We start from the raw sequence: 16423 nt of genomic DNA, 5'->3' as shown, positions 1-16423 counted from the left end.
GAGATTTCTTCCATGAGCAACTTGGTTGAGAAACAAATTGTTCAAGAACCAAGATGTTTGAGAACTGAAACTTGACTATGAACTTAAAAAGGTATAGGTGAAATGGTCAAATGTTGTCTTATTTTGAGTACCAATAATCAGAATTATGTAAATATCTGTTAATTTAGAAATACTGCTATTTTAAAAAGCTACATTTCATAAAGCATACAATACATTTTTGAGGTTGACCTCTTTACAGTATCCAGATCAAATAATTTTGTCTTCCTTTCAGTTGTTTGAGGTTTAGCACTTTTTTCATATCAGTGATTAGTTCTGGAGACCATCCATAGCCACAAATACAGAATCATATAATAATCAGACAGTTGTGATCTTGCGTGTGCACATGTGTGTCTATATTATCTCCATGGTACAGTTACTATAGTGCCTTTCAGCTGTGATCTTCAAAAGGTACTCGTCACTTGATGATTATGAGGCCACACTCACAAGAATAATGACTGTCCGTTAATTTTCTTTGCCTCCAGTTTGATTCTGTCTGTTGACTTTCATAGCATTTAAAACAAGCATTGATTGAACATCCTTGTTCTGCCTTGAATGTAACCTTCAGGTCACATTCAGGTCACCTGCCTTAGGGCCTCTACATTTTGCTGTTCCCTCTCTTTCCCCAATTAGCTGCATAATTTACACCTACATTTCTTTCAGATCTCTCCTTAAATATGACCTTATCAATGATGCCTTCTGTGATTTTTTTTAACCGTTGTACTCTTAGTGTCTTTTTCTTTTTATTCCTTAGAATTTGAAACCATTATCATTGGTAAATTGTATACCTACCTTTCTGCTTGTTGTCTGTCTGCTTCATGAGTTATAAACTCAATGAAGGCAAGGGCTTATTCATCCCTGTAGTCCTCCTGTTAACTTAGAATATTAGTAAATATTGAACGATGAATGAATATACTTAAATATATATTGAGGCCATTTCTTCATATCTTATCACCAGAATAAAGTAATTGACAGAGACATTAATGGATTCTGTTTTCTCCTGATGAATATTTGTGGGGAAAATGATCCCTTAATTTTAGACAAATACGGTAATTTAAGTCAAAGCTAATTTTTTTCTCAAAGTAGACTTAGATTTATAAATGTCACTGTAAGTAAGTAACTGGGTCCTTCTAGTTGGAGGGAGAATTTCAATTTCTTGTATAGAATGCCATTAAAAATAGCAGCTAAATTAAGGTCCTGAATGTTAACTTTTGTGTTAGCAATTAGTAATTTTAAAAAATTTTTTTTGTAGATCTAACAGCTTTAATGCAGATAGAAACACAGGTAAGATTCTTTCCTTTGTTTTCTAAATCAAAAGTAAGAGTAAGTGCACATAGTAAAAAATAAGGGCTTTGTTTCATTTTTATAATGAATGGGAGACTGCAAAGTATTAAAAAAGAAGGCAAAGGTGTGTTAAGATGTAGCATCAACATTTGGTCATCCAAATGTAAGATATCCTTTAAGAAGCTACTTCTGCTGTGAATAGACCAAAAGGTTTTAGCACTTTGATTGATAATGGTAAAAAATAAAACAAGTTTCCCAACTCACCTTTTAAAACTATTAAATTCATCAGAGATTTTAGGCCCAGTTTCTTTACATGAAAAGAGATTGATAAAAGACATTTTAGGGATATATGTAGTTAATTGGGTTTAATATAGTCTCCTTTAGGGGGAATAACAAGGCAGTAACTGTATAGTCTTTGCTTCTCAGCTTTCTTACATGAAGACACTTAGACAAATAAATTTGGTATTCTCTGCAGCTGGAATAAATTTGTCGGGGAACTGATAGCTTAAACAAAAATCCTAGTATTTGAATTCTCCTGTACATAGAAATATCAAATATTTTGTTTTTTGTTGTTCTACAAAACCTTGCTTGTAGATGTTTCCCCCTTATTTCTAGTAAACATGTACTTGCTTCTGGACTGCCAAGAATTGTGTCTTTTTTTTTTAATTTAGATAAATTTAACTATACCTTGTGGAAAGGACAGCTTTTAAATAAAGGAAAGCTTTTATGCTATATTTCTTTGAGGTCAGCCACTCGTGCTTTTTTGCCTATCAAACTGTAAGTACGCTTTATTGCAAAAAGAGAAAACCCAGCAATTTTGCCTTTTTTCTTAGTTATATTTAAATTTTACTTTTGTCCATAAGAACTTAGATATAAATATTGGTTTGTTTTTTTAAAAGCTTGATTAATATCTTTAGATACTTAATTGGCAAAATGAGCCCTCTGCTTTTCTGTCTTGATTTGAGGATGGGCTAAAAAGTCATATACATATTTAGGGCATAAAACTTCTTTTTAGTGAATTTAAATTTTAAGTTATTTTTCACTGTTTTATCCTAGTTAGGTATATTTTCCATTTAGCAATTTGAACATGATAGACTTAAAAGTTACCAGTTCTTTATTGGAAACAGCTTTGTTGTGAGTTAAAATTTATAGGCTGTTTCAGTCTGTGCAACATGTTGAAGTAGAAAGGTCTAAAATGATCTTTTGCTACCACCACAGCAAACATTCTGAGCCTTTAAAAATATTTGAAGATTATGTTAACAGTATTTACTTAAACTGTCTTTAATAAAATGATAACCTCATATCCTTTGTGGCTAGTAATATTGACATATAGAATTAGCTTCAGCCTTAAAGTTGAAAGGTTGGTAATACTACAACGTTATCTATTTACCTGTGTATCTGGACTTCTCATATCTAAATCCTCGTTCTTTGTTTCCAGCAAGGTGTGTGTGTGTGAGTGTGTGAGAGAGAGAGAGATAGATAGATACATGTATACCATTGCTGGAGTTAAAAATACAGGTAAGGAAATATGCTTTTTAAATTTTTTTTCAGTCCTGAGAAGTTAGATGTTGAAACAGTTATGAGTATTGATCATCTGAAACAGAAAATTCATCCAGCACTGTTTTACAAGGAAGCATACTTCGGTTCAAATGAAGGTAAAGTAATTATAATTTTACTGAAATATAAGAAAAGTAGACTTGAATTTGAATATTTACCATGTATTTTTTTCTTATGTCAGTTTCAAAGAGTGGAATGTATTGCAGTCTTTATGAAGTTGTAGAAAAGACAAGAATTGGAAGTAACATGGAGAGTTTACTGCAAAAACTAGAGAAAGAAAAACTTGTGAGTTAAGTTTAAAATGTTGTTTTTCCTTTACAAACATGCATATTAGTAACTGATCATATTAATATTTCAATTTATTTTATTTTTCCTTCTGAAAGTACCACAAGCTCTCTGTCTTTGTTGCTACCAGTTAACAGTGTTTTACTATGGCCTTTGGAACACTGTTTTATAGCTATGATACTTAGCTCTTCTAGACCAGTCTTCTCATGAAGTGTCTGTTGTATTTTGTGATTGTAACCGTGATATTCAAAAAATATTTGAAAATCATTTATTTATGCAGGATACACAGTTCAGTAAAAAATGAGACAAAGAGACTTTTCCTGGACTACACAGGTAGTCCAGGAAAATCTGTTCAATTCCCGAGTTCAGAAAGTGAAAGTTTATATAATAAATTTGGATGGAATTATTCAGATAAATGTGGTTTGTTCTAGAAGAGATAGCACCATATTTGAAAATTCAAAAAGAAGGTGCTTTGTGAGGTTGAAGAAATAAAAGAACACTATAGTAGTTGGGAGAAACTGGTAGAACATGGGGGTGGAAAAGTCTGTAGGAGGCTGTCCTACAGCATCATCATTCAGGCAATCTTCACATGTTTTGGAAGTTTGGACTTGATCTTAAGAGCAATGGTTTTTAAAGGGAGTGGGATGAGGTTTTGATTATGTATGCATGGTGACCAAATCTGTTTCAAGTTTTACCTTGGTTATTATGTAGAAAATGAATTGAAGTGGGGAGAGAGAGATGAGGTAGGAAACTATTAGAGGGTGATGGAGGGTTGGATGAGAAAGGTAAGAATGACGATATATTGTAACAAGAGAGTCAGGTAAGAACTATTTAGTAGGTAGTATCCAGTTTGACAGAGACTGAGTATGTTCAGATTAGGTAGAGAGATTAGGTGAGGCATCACACTGTAACGCGTTCTGGAATGAATGAAAATGGATTTACGATGCTGACTGTACAAGGAGTGGTTGCAGAAAGGATAGTGGCCATTCCACGCTTTCTATTAACGTGAGATGGGCGAGCTCATGTTTAGATACATAAATGCTGATCCAACATTTCAGTAAGAGAGGAAAAGTTTTTTGTGAAGGTATGTCATTTAATACATATTATTCCACAGTTGACTTCTTTTAACTCTTTACTTTATTGTGCTTGTTTCCATGTAGTCAAATGGAGATTGGTATCACACATTTTCAGAATCCGCAACCTCATTTTATTGTTTATATAGAATTTTCATTGTATTTATTATAGATTTGTTTAACTGATCCATTGTTTATAGATGAGTGTCAAATTATATACACACTTATAGGCAGAATTTGTATGCTTATGAATTACTAGATGCCCAGTGATAACTCTGACCAACTAGTTAGAAACTGTTGAGCTAGGTATCATAGAACACACACACGTATGCGCACGCACACACATTCAGTGTATTTGAACATACGTTTTTTATATTTACATTTCTTGTTTCCTCAGAAAGCCTGTCTATAATACAAGTATTTCTCATGATCAAAATCTGTTCAGTTCCTGAGTTCAGAAAGTGAAAGTTTAAGATAGTAGGTTTGGATGTGGTAAGTTATCCAAATCTGTTTAGTTTTTTACATTTCAGAGAATGAGTATTGAGAGTCTAGACAGTGAGGAGTTTATCAGAAAATTATAATGTCTGTTCAGTTCCTAACAGTGAGAAGGATACTGGTATTTTCTTCTTCCTCTGAGGAGGGTTTGTGGAGGCCCGGGTCTCCCCAGAATCAAGAAGTAATGTGAGACCCTAGATCTTAGAGGGCACAGGCATTCCATAAAAATATACTACCTGAATCTAATTGATCTAGGAATTTGGTGTAGCTATTTCTTTTCCTGCAAGCCTCATTAGGAATTATCCTAACTATAGTTACCTTCTTCATAGTTATTACGATAATGAGAGGTGTGCACTGGGGACTGTTGGGTTGTTAGTAATTTTATCTTGAATACACACATGATGTGTTTTGGATCAGAGACAAACTTAGTGAATACCTTACAGTAAGTAACACATGTACTGGCCCTCCCTTGCCCTTGCCATTAGGGTAACACAATAACAGGCCAGTTGTAGCTAGACATTCCAGAGGTAAAGGATGAGAAAAAAAATATTTTCTTTGTTTATTAAAGAGATGGAGGCAGCTATTTCACTCTCCTCCTGAAAAGGCATCTGAAAATGTTAATGAATATTAACCCCAAACCTTTGGTAAATAAGTAAAATCTTTCCAGGAGCCAGATAGCTCTCTTGGTTCTTCTAATGATATCTCCAAATTCCTAGGACTCATTCCTGCTTGAAATGTAAATAGGAGATAGAGCTCTCAGTCTTCCCAGCACCTTGGGACTTAAACTAGGAACTCATCTGTGCTATAACTCCTTGGCCTTCTTGTGTATCTACCTGGCACTCTTAGGGGAACAAGAAAAATTTAATTATCATTTGGACTAGGGCAATTAACTAGACAATTAACTACCGATCTAATTCTTAAGGTATATGAATAGCAAAATATTTCTGGGGAAAATGAAAGTAAACATTCCCTAACTTTATATAATGCGCATTTCTGTGTATAAGAAGGTGAGGGCTTTTTTTGTAGGAGTACTGAGAAGTCTGGAGAAGTTTTATTTTCCCACAGGAAGATTTATTATAAAAGAAGTAAAATTATATTGAGCTCTTTTTTGATTGGTGATAAGTTAATTTTAAAGTTAACGTTAATATAAAAGAACCTATCAGAGCAGTGTCCCTAAATTTGAATTTTTTCCTGCTGTGAACATTCTTCATAGATACCTTTATCAGTTTAAAAATTGTTTTACAGATTTTATTTATTTTTAGAGAGAGGGGAAGGGAAGGAGAGAGGGAGAGAAACATCAATGTGTGGTTGCCTCCCCTGCACCCCCTACTGGGGACCTGGCTCACAACCCAGGCATGTGCCATGACTGGGAATTAAACTGACAACCCTCTGGTTCTCAGGCCTCTGCTCAATCCACTGAGCTCCACTAGCCAGGGATAAAACATTTCTTCATTTTTCAACCATGAGTGGATTTTAAATATTATTTAATGTTCTTTTTTCCATTTATCAAGATAGTTACATGGTATATTAGGATTTTCCAAATAAAAAGAACCAATGGCATGCATATTTATATATAAAGTACAAAGAGTTGGAGAATGAGGAGTCCCAAAATTTGCAGTTGGCAAGTTGGAACCCAAAGAGAACCGATGGCATAGTTCCAGTCTGAGTGAGTGTCAGATATCCAGGACAGTTGATGTTTCAGTTTGAGTCTAAAGATGGGAATATAAACTGATATTCTGACTCAAAGGCAGGCAGGAGGAATTTCCCCTTACTACATGAAGGGTCAACCTATTGTATTCAGACCTTTGCTTGATTAGATGAGACTCGCCCACATTGGGGAGGGGCAATCTGCTTCACTCAGTCTATCCATGTATATGTTACCCTCATCCGAAAACACCTTCATAAACACCCAGAGTAAAGTTTGACCTCTGACCTGGACACTGGGGTCCAGTAAAGCTGACATATAAAATTAACCATCACACATAGTATAGAAAAAAGAAAAAGCCAAACATATTACTGGACTCCTAGAGTGGAAAAGAATTTGTGTATGCTACTAAAATTTAATTTTAAAGCTCAGAAGATTTCTTTTATTAAGCTACATCCCAACCCCCAACACCATATTCTATGTTATACTTCTCCAATTATAAAGTTAAAGCAATACAGAAGGATGGGTCTGGGTCCATTTAGTAGGATAAAAACTGAGCATACTTTTTCTCACAGGCTTTCTAAGCTACATAATTCAGAACTCTGATGTGCTAGTTGGCAAATATTTTCTGTGAAGGACCAGATAGTAAATGTTTTAGGCTCTGTGGGCCATAGAATCTTTGCCTCAAGTCTACCATTATACTGTTACAGTGTGAAAGGAGCTATGTATACACATAAGTGAATAGACATGGCTGTATTCCAGTACAACTCTCTTTACAAGAACAGAGGACATACTGGATTGGTCTTCAGGTTGTAATTTGTAGACACGTGGTAGAAGAAAGGATGCCATATGGCTATCTTGATAAATGCAAAAAAGTGGGGGCAGGGTGCATTAAATAAAAATTAAAACCCACTTATGGTTAAAAAATAAAGGAAATTTTTTTTAGAATCACCGAGCTGGTGTGAGCATGGCACCACCGCTCACATTCCATTGGAGCTGTTTTTCTGGCCCAAGTGGCTGGGGCCGAGGTTGTGAATGCTAATGTGGAGGTCAGGAGATGCATCAGGAAGAACACAGTAGAGAGGAAATGAAATGGGCAGAGACACTGAACACAGAAAAAAGAACCAGCAGGAAGACAAAGCAAGAGAAAGGCAGAGTGTGGAGTGATACAAGGCTTCCTAGACTCAAAAGCAGTTGGTTAGGGAACAGAAAAAGCAGAAACACAAACTCCCAGGGTCGTGTATTGGGAAACAGGTCAGGATATGAGCACTAACAGGCACCTCCCCAACTCATGTAGGCCCTCTGCCGATGCCCAGAAGTGACAGCCATCTCATTGAGTTCATCCTGGCCAAGGACAAATGGATTTCACAGTTTATCGAAGGAGGAAGGGGCATGTCATGGAACTCATCAACCATGACCCCAGTTTGGTACCTGCTTCTCCCCCCTCGCCACTCCCCCTATTTACAGCCCCTTCATTGAGCTGGCTCTTGGGCTCTGCCTGCTGGTATCAGCCAAGTCTGAGAGAGACCATTGCTCTGGACCTTCCCTGCAGGGTGCAGATGCCAGAACCTCTGTCTTGGCCCTGCCCTGAGACTATTATCTGGGGCTCCCACTGCGGGGAAGACACAAAACCTTGAGACACAGAGGATGAAATAATACAGTCTCCCCCTCTAAATTTTTCTCCCTGCTATTGCTTTCTCTTTCTTCTCATTAATAAACACTTCTCATTATAATAAACACTTCTCATTCTCATCCCCAAGAAAAAGAAAAAAATTTAAATTGATAAAGGTATCTCTGAAAAACCTACTGCAAACTTTCTACTTAATGGGTAACGTTTAGAAGTAGTCTTTTGAAAATCAAGAAGACAAGAATGCCTACAATCACCATTTTTATCCAGCATTGTGCTGTGGCTCCTAGATTACACAGTAACACAAGAAAAAAATAAAAAGCATGAAGATGAGAGGGAAAACCAAAACAGTGTTGTTTCCAGATAATGAAATCTATATAGCAGTCCCAAAGAAGGTACAAAAATAAATACATCATTCAAATGTCATATATAGACCTGACATAAAATTAGTGTATAAATATAAATTACATTTCTACATACACAACAGAATATGTACTGAAATGAAAAATACTGTTTACAATAGCATCAAAAAATATTAGACGCCTGGCAATAGATAAATCTGACAAAAAATAAGCAAGACTTGCATCCAGAAAACTGTAAAACTCTTTCAAGAATATCCTAAAGAAGTAAAGAGGTAACCTTGTTCATGGTTATGATAGTATCGTAAAGAGGTTAATTCTGTCATATTTGATCAACAGATTTAATATTTACGATTTCAGTTTTTAAAAATCCCGGTAGGGGGTGTGTGTGTGAGGGGGAGCATTCTACATGTTTTAATATGTAGTATTTTTATGACTCAATTCTAAATAGTTTCTACTGTGATTTCTACTTTAATATATGATATACAGGTATGTTTTTACATTTCCAAATTATGAATACTTTTTTGTTTTCTAATGTCATTGTATTGAATGTCATTGTATTGAGAACAGGTGATGATCACTTGAAATTTATTGAGATTTGATTTAAAACCTACTTTGTAGTCAGTTTTTCTTTATGCACTCTTTTTATGTGAGAAAAATGCATATTCTTTAATTGTTGGGACCTAGGTACAAAATTCTAGGTAGACAGCTATATTCTTTTAGCACTCTGATTACATAATACTTCAGAATCTTCTGACTTCTCTTTTTGTTGAGAGATCAGTTCTTAATGTTGTTATTGTTCCTTAGTAGAACTTTATTTTCTGGTAGCTTTTAAAATCTTTGTCGTCTTAGGTATTCTTCAGTTATATTAAATATAACTAGGTGTAGATTTCTTCGTTATTCAGCTTGGTATATATTCTTTCATGTCTGTGGACTTCATCTCTTCATTTTTGGAATATTAGTCATTATCTCTGATTATTCATCTTCATTTCTTTAGACTGTCTTTCTAAGACTGAACCATCATCATATGTCAGACCTTTTCAGTCTGTTTTTAATGTCTGTTAACTTTTCCATCTGCCTATTCATGTTGCCTTCTGATTAATTTTGTCATAGCCATCTTCGAGTTTAAATTCTGTCTAGCTATGTCTAATTTGCAGTTTAATCCATTCATAGAGTTTCTAATTTCACAGAGCATATTTTTGATTTCTAAAAGTTACATTGGAGATCTGTTTCGTTGTTTAACAGATTCTTGTTAGCTCTTTTCAGAAATACTTACTTACTATCTATTTTGTGCCAGGCACTGTTCTGGGGGGGCGGTTATATTCTGATATTTTTTGCTATTGTCTTTATTCAAGTAAGATTCACCATTTTAGCCATTTTAAAGTGTACAATTCAGTGATTTTTCGTAGATTCACAGTGTTGTGTAACCATCACTGTTACCTAATTCCAGAGTATTTTCATTACCCCAGAAAGAAACCTTATACCCATTAAGCATTTACTGTGCATTCTTTCCTTCCTCCAGTCCCTGAGAACGATTAATATACTTCTGTCTTTATGGATTTGTCTATACTGGACATCTTATATAAGTGGAATCATGCATTGTGTGGCCTGTAGTGCCCGGCTGTTTTCACTTAACATAATACTCTTAAGGGTCATCCATGTTATGTAGCGTGTATCTTAATTCCTTTTTATGGGCGAGTCATATTTTATAGTATGGATAATGCCACATTTTGTTTGTTCATTCATCACTTGTGTTCATGCTTTGACTGTTATGAACATTGCTGCTCTAAATATTTGTATACCAGTTTTTGTGTGAATATGTTTTCCGTTATGCTGGTTATTTTGTTTATTTAAACATTTCATACCTGTTGTTATATATATTGCATCTGATAATTATCTCCAGTTTGAAGCTCTTGAGTGTTTGAATCTGTTCTACTGAATCTCTCAGAGTAGCTTATTTCCTCCCAAGCTTGGTCATTTACTATTGTGAGCTTTACATTTTATATTTTTAATGCATTTTTGTACCATATTAATTACCTATAATGTTATTGAAAAGTCAAAATAATAGCATCAAGTAATAAAAACCCACAGAGTGGGTTAATACTGTTTTCTAAAGAGGAAGGAAACAGTAAGGTATAATAAATAGAGGCAGCAGGAGCACAGAGTTCACAGGTGTTTGTTTCCTTTTTCTAGAGGGCTAGAAGTTTCTTCTAGCTAAAAGCCGCAACTATTACTTCTAGGGCCTCTCTCTGCCTGAGTGTTTCTGGGTGTTGATTCCCTTGGATTTGAAGCCCTTTCGAGGATAGTGGTCTTTTATAAAGGCCACTTAGCCAGTGGAATTTTAAAAACCTGATATTTGGAGTTGGTTGAAAGTTAAAAGAATCTAATTGTTTTCCCTCAGTGACCACAAAAGATCAAAATCTTATTTGTGGTTTTCAACTTCCTATTTTGACAACCAGGAGTTGGGCAAAATGTTAAAGGGGATATGATATACAAAACATTTTAGATTAAAATGTTGGAGTCTGGAACAAAAATTATCAGACACATTATTCACATTTTTAGTGTTCAGTATTTTTATTAAGTGTAAATTGGTCTCATAGTCACTTACTGACCTTTAAATGATGGGTTCTTACACAATCTTTGTTTATTGGAATTACTTGATAGGAATTTGTAGCAGAGGTTTTCTTTGACAAACCAGGTAACCTCTTTTGTTCCACTGCCATGCTCAGTTTTTCCCTTATTTGCCCTTGCATTAATCAGAAGAAATGCTATGAAGTATTATAGTAGCGGCCCCTGAACTGAGTTTGCATTCTTTTTATATTGATTTCTTCCCCCTCCTCATAGTGCTGTCAAGATTTTTGTTTGGTTTTGTTTTTAGGGAAACATTCTAGTTCAAAAGGGTATATTATCCAGCATATTCCTCTTACCTGCCATTCTTGCCTTTTAATAATCGAGCCCAGGATCTTTTTTTTTTGTGGACTTTTTTTATGCAGTTGTTCTAGTCCTCACCCTTTTGCCAATCATAAGTACTCTTGATACATGCAAACTTAACTATCATATTATAACCCTGCCTTTGTTCATAATGTTGCCTCTATTGAAAGATCCTTCCTGAAACCTCAGGCTCTTGGTACTGTACCCATCCTTCAAAATTGACCTCCAGTACACTTTCAGTATCTTTTCTGATCATAAACCAACTGTATTTTTCCCTTTCATATTGCTTTGTAAATTTTTTAGCATTTATCTGTCTTAATCTAATTACTGATATTTCTCCTGTGTTACTCTGTCCACCCAATTATAAACTATTTGCAATCAAGTATCTTGTGTTGCTTATCTTTGAAATTGTCTCTGGCAAGGCAAATGGCCTTAGGTGTGAAAGATGTTCATTAAATATGTGAAGAATTAGATTACAGCAACACATTTTGTTAGAAATTAGCCTGAATTCTTAAGCAGCATTTGTGTCATACTTGTTTTATATTTCTAACATCCAGCACACTGCCTTTGCAATTAACGTATCTTTTGAATTGATGAGGAAAATGTTTAAGTTTAGTGCTTGTATTTTAGCTTCAAGGGAAAAAATCAATAAGTTGGCTACACATTAAATAAGGGGAATTTTCTCACCTAAGTTATGAAAACTAAGACATTTTTTATTTGATTAGAATTCTGTTAACAGCATTGTGGGAAAAGAATTTTTTTAACAATTAAGTAGCAATGTTTTTCCTAAAGGTTTTCAAGAACTGTTTGTTATCATTATAATTAGCAGAAACTGCTGTGTCTGCCCTATGGTTAGTAATAATAAAACAGATTAAACTTCTTCCCCAAAATGCAGGTTCTTGTTAAACCTTTGGGAGACCGAGGATACCTTTTTCTTCTCTCTCCTTATCAAATGGTTTCTCCATATGGTAGGTAATCTCTTTAATTTTTTAAATTCTTTTAAAAATATTTTAGCTAAAACACATTGCTAATGAATTTGGCTTCTGTTTTTTTAGAACATCAGACTACCAAGTCTCGAGTTCTACATGCTTTATTTCTATTTCAAGAACCCAGAGGCATAGTTACTTGTAAGTTCTTTGACTGTCTAAATCCAATGTTATAGATACCTACATTGAAAATTGCCAGATAATTCCATAAATATTTTATCTTACTTAGGGTCCCATCATGTTTTGGGAAATACAGGTGGTAATAGAAGCTATTAGCAATATAAAACATAAATTATATAACTTGGTTTATTTTTCTTACTATGAAAAATTGTTTTACTAAATAAATGTTGATTGTAATTGTTATAATACAGTAGCTTATGTTTTTTAAGGGTTTCATAAAAACAGTGTATTTTTTAGCTTAGTTCATTTTTTGCATTCAGATTTTAGCAACTATAAAAGCATTACATACTGGGTTAAATATTAGGCCATTCAAAATTTCTCTTAACATTGCACTGATGTTGGAGAACATTTGCTTTTCACCATTTCTAAGAACTGACTTTAGTGCTGTATTAAGGTAAAGTTCCTATTAATGGGTTTCACTGTTAGATTAAGAATAAGATTCTTAATTGTAGCATTTTTGCCTGTATATATCCTTACGGAGATCAAGATTTCATGTGAGGTGAAGTTATAACAGGAAGGAATGCCATTGCTATCCTTTGTAGGACTGTCTTGCTAGGAGCCTCATATCTTGCCCTGTTTCTTTATTTCTCCTTATGTTTTACTTGCTATGGGTTGAAAGGTTTAGTGATGATAGGAAATGAACTCTTTAATGAGTGGGTATGTTTCCATTTAAAAATATGTTCTATAAATTCCTTTGTTTTAGTTTCTCATTGGCTCGTTTTAGTTTGCTGTACTTAAAACATGTGATTCATATATTTCTATGTTACATATATGTATTAGGGTACACATTAGTTTGGTTCACCATTAATGTATGTTACATTTATCTGACAATATGTAGATCCATATTTGATTAGTTTCTTAATTACTAACATGACTTCCTTTTTTTGTTTGTTTACAGCACAAAAAGGTTCAACCAATGTAGCACCACAGGAGAGACATGAGAGCATGCCAGATGTATTAAAAATAACTCAATTTTTACAGTTTGCTTTGATTCGGTGTCGAAAGGAATTCAAAAATATAAATACTATAAATTTTCATTCTGGTGTTGAAAAGTATGTAACTGAATTTTTTAAGCGAGGTTTTGGTTCAGGTAAACGAGAATTCATTATGTTTCCATATGATTCACGATTAGATGATAAAAAATTCTTATACCCAGCTCCAAAAAATAAATCCCATATTGATGATTGTTTGCATACCTATATTTTTCGGCCTGAAATGTATCAGTTACCTATTTGTAAGTTAAAAGAGTTGTTCGATGACAATAGAAAACTTCAACAGTTCAGTCAACTTTCAGATTATGAAGGCCATGAAGAAATGAATGGTACAAAAAAGAAATTTGGAAAACGAAGTAACTCAAGGGGTGAGACTATTAGACCTGGAAAGCAGAAGTCATCTCATTCTTTGGATTATGATAAGGATAGAGTCAAAGAATTGATTGATTTGATTCAGTGTAGGAAAAAAAATGCGGGTGGGGACTCAGACACAGAAGATATAAGAAGCAAAACTGTCTTGAAGAGGAAGCTTGAGGATCTACCTGAAAATATGAGAAAGCTCGCCAAAACCAGTAATTTATCTGAAAATTGCCATCTGTATGAAGGTAAAAATATCAGATTGCTCTTATATAGTACAAAAATAATAACCAAAAATATAGTAAAGTACTTCTGTCCTTTCTTCTGGTATGGAGGTCTGCAAATTACAACCTGAAAAGCCAATCCACCCTGTTGTGTGTTTGTAGAGAAAGTTATACTGGAATACAGCTTTATCTGTTCATTTATGTATATATGTAGCTGCTTTCACAGTATAATGGAAGAGTTGGGACAGAGACTCCAATGGCCCACAGAGCCTAAACTATTTACTGTCTGGTCCTTCACAGATGATATTTGCCAACTTCTGCCTAACACATCAGAGTTCTGAATTGTGTAGCTTAGAAAAATAGAAAAAGTATGCTCAGCTTTTATACTACTAATTGGATCGTCTATCCTTTTGTATTCCTTTAATTTTGTAATTGGAAAAGTACAACATAGAATATTGTGGTTGGGAGTGGCAAGTTGCTTAATGAAAGAAGTCTGAGCTTTAAAATCAAATTTCCTAGAAGCATACACATTCTTTTCCACCTTAGGAGTCCAGCAGTGTGTTGCCTTTTTCTTTTTTCTAGTTTTTGTTGCTTTTTTTGTTCTAGTTGATATAAAAAGAAATGCGAGGCCTTTCTCTTAAGTCTGTGTTTCAATCTTACAAGTAACTTAAAATATTTTTTCATGTAGATTTTTAATATCTTAACACTGCTAGTCCATTGTAATGGAATATGTTTCTTTACATTCAGGGAACTTTGGTGTCATAATCTACATTTTGTGATGCTGCTGCTGTTCTTATTAATTAGGCAGATCTTAAATAACATGTGGCTAGTGGCTGCCATATTGGATAATGCATGACGTTTAAATGACTTAAAATGAAATAAAAATTCATTTCCTGTGTTATACCAGGTATACCACTGTATTGAACAGCACAAGTAGAGAATGTTTGCATCATTGTAGAAAGTTTTATTTGACAGTGCTGTTTTCAGCAGCTTCCAGGGTCTTGTAAAGACCCTTCTTTTCAATGTTTTCATCTTTGCGTGTTCTAACCACCTGGATGGCCTTCCTGGCTTCTGTCTCTCACTTCACTACATGTTCTTCTCAATATTGCTTTGCTAATTTAGCAGTATTGCTTTGCTAAATCTCAGCTTCTGTATTCAAAGGTTTTGTTACAGACTGGCCACATTGAACCTGAATAGCTGTGTTTCCCATTCTTCCTCCACATGCTCTTCAGTTAAAGCTCACGTTTCTCAGAATATGTTGTGATTAGCCCTTCTCTTTCTTTTTTATTGAAGCATCTTTAATTTCTCTGAAGTCTCATATCTTTGTAGTTATATTCCCCTAGAACATATTCCTGGTGGTTCTTCTCCTTGTTGGTTTTTATCTCCTTTATTATGCTGGATTTCTGCTGTGTGCTGAACCTATTGACTCTGTTCCATACTGTCCTACACTGTTCACATGTGTCTTGAGAATTAAGTATTTACTGTGTGCTAGGTGCTTTACGTATATGGGCTCATTTAGTTCTTGAATGATAGACATTATCCTTATTTTACAGATGAGAAAATCATCTCAGAAGTTAAATAACTTTATATAAAGTTATGTAGTTCACTTATTCATGATTGAACTCAGTTCTGACTGACTCTAGAAAGCATTGTCCCTAAACCTGACTGTATTTCCTACCACTGAGCACATAGTAGGCAAGGTAATTAAATTTCGATGCTGTATTAGCTAATAATAGCCTGATTTTGTACATATGAAAAAATATTAATGGGTGAATATTCAGGCTTTAGCAGTAATTAAAATGATGGGAAAGCCATGCTAATTACTATAATAGACTAAAGGAGAAATGGAACAAGGAAAGGGGTCATGTCGATGCCTTAAACTAGAATTAGTGATCAACAGAGTTGCATTTCTAGATGTTCTTCACTCGTTTCTTTGTAGTATTTTACACACTTTATTTCTGATTTCTAAAAGTAGAGATTTAAAGGTTGTACTCGAACTTCTAAAATACCTTGATCATGATTTGGTGATGAACCCATTCATTTTATAAGAGATATCCTCCTATTCTCCCTACCCCCTTTAACATCAACTTTTTTTGAGATATGGTTTATATACAATGTACCCATTGCACACTTTGATGAGTTTTGATAGCTATATTACCACCACTCCAGTATATAGGACATTTTTATTATGCCCAAAAGTTGCCTTGTACTCCTTTGTAGCTTAATCTTACCCTACTACTGACCTTTTTTCTGTCTCTGTTGATTAGTTTTGCTTGCTATATAAGTATGTGTGACTAGAATTATACAGTAGTATTCTTTGTTCTTTGATGTTTTATTTTTACTGTGGTACATTATACCCTACCTAAATTGTAAATTCTGACATCTACCTAGG

General features: G+C 34.4%; 1 protein-coding gene across 5 annotated transcripts in view; it reads left to right on the top strand.

Moving 5' to 3' along the window:
- Window positions 1-16423, top strand: part of TASOR (transcription activation suppressor) — a 54128-nt gene that overhangs the window by 18526 nt on the left and 19179 nt on the right. For 4 of the 5 annotated variants that reach the window (XM_037040702.1, XM_037040700.1, XM_037040705.1 and 1 more), the window contains exons 8-14: window positions 1289-1320; window positions 1992-2097; window positions 2872-2975; window positions 3059-3162; window positions 12188-12260; window positions 12348-12419; window positions 13357-14055. In XM_037040702.1, the coding sequence (XP_036896597.1) occupies window positions 1289-1320; window positions 1992-2097; window positions 2872-2975; window positions 3059-3162; window positions 12188-12260; window positions 12348-12419; window positions 13357-14055 (1190 nt within the window). The remainder of the gene's footprint in view (window positions 1-1288; window positions 1321-1991; window positions 2098-2871; window positions 2976-3058; window positions 3163-12187; window positions 12261-12347; window positions 12420-13356; window positions 14056-16423) is intronic. The other variant, XM_037040704.1, reaches the window with a different exon arrangement.

Source organism: Sturnira hondurensis, unplaced genomic scaffold, assembly GCF_014824575.4.
Source record: "Sturnira hondurensis isolate 20B ecotype Veracruz unplaced genomic scaffold, ASM1482457v3 Scaffold0002840, whole genome shotgun sequence".
NCBI classification, from domain to species: Eukaryota; Metazoa; Chordata; class Mammalia; order Chiroptera; family Phyllostomidae; genus Sturnira; species Sturnira hondurensis.
Note: the sequence above shows the minus strand (reverse complement) of the source record. Positions and strands in the feature narration are given on the sequence as shown.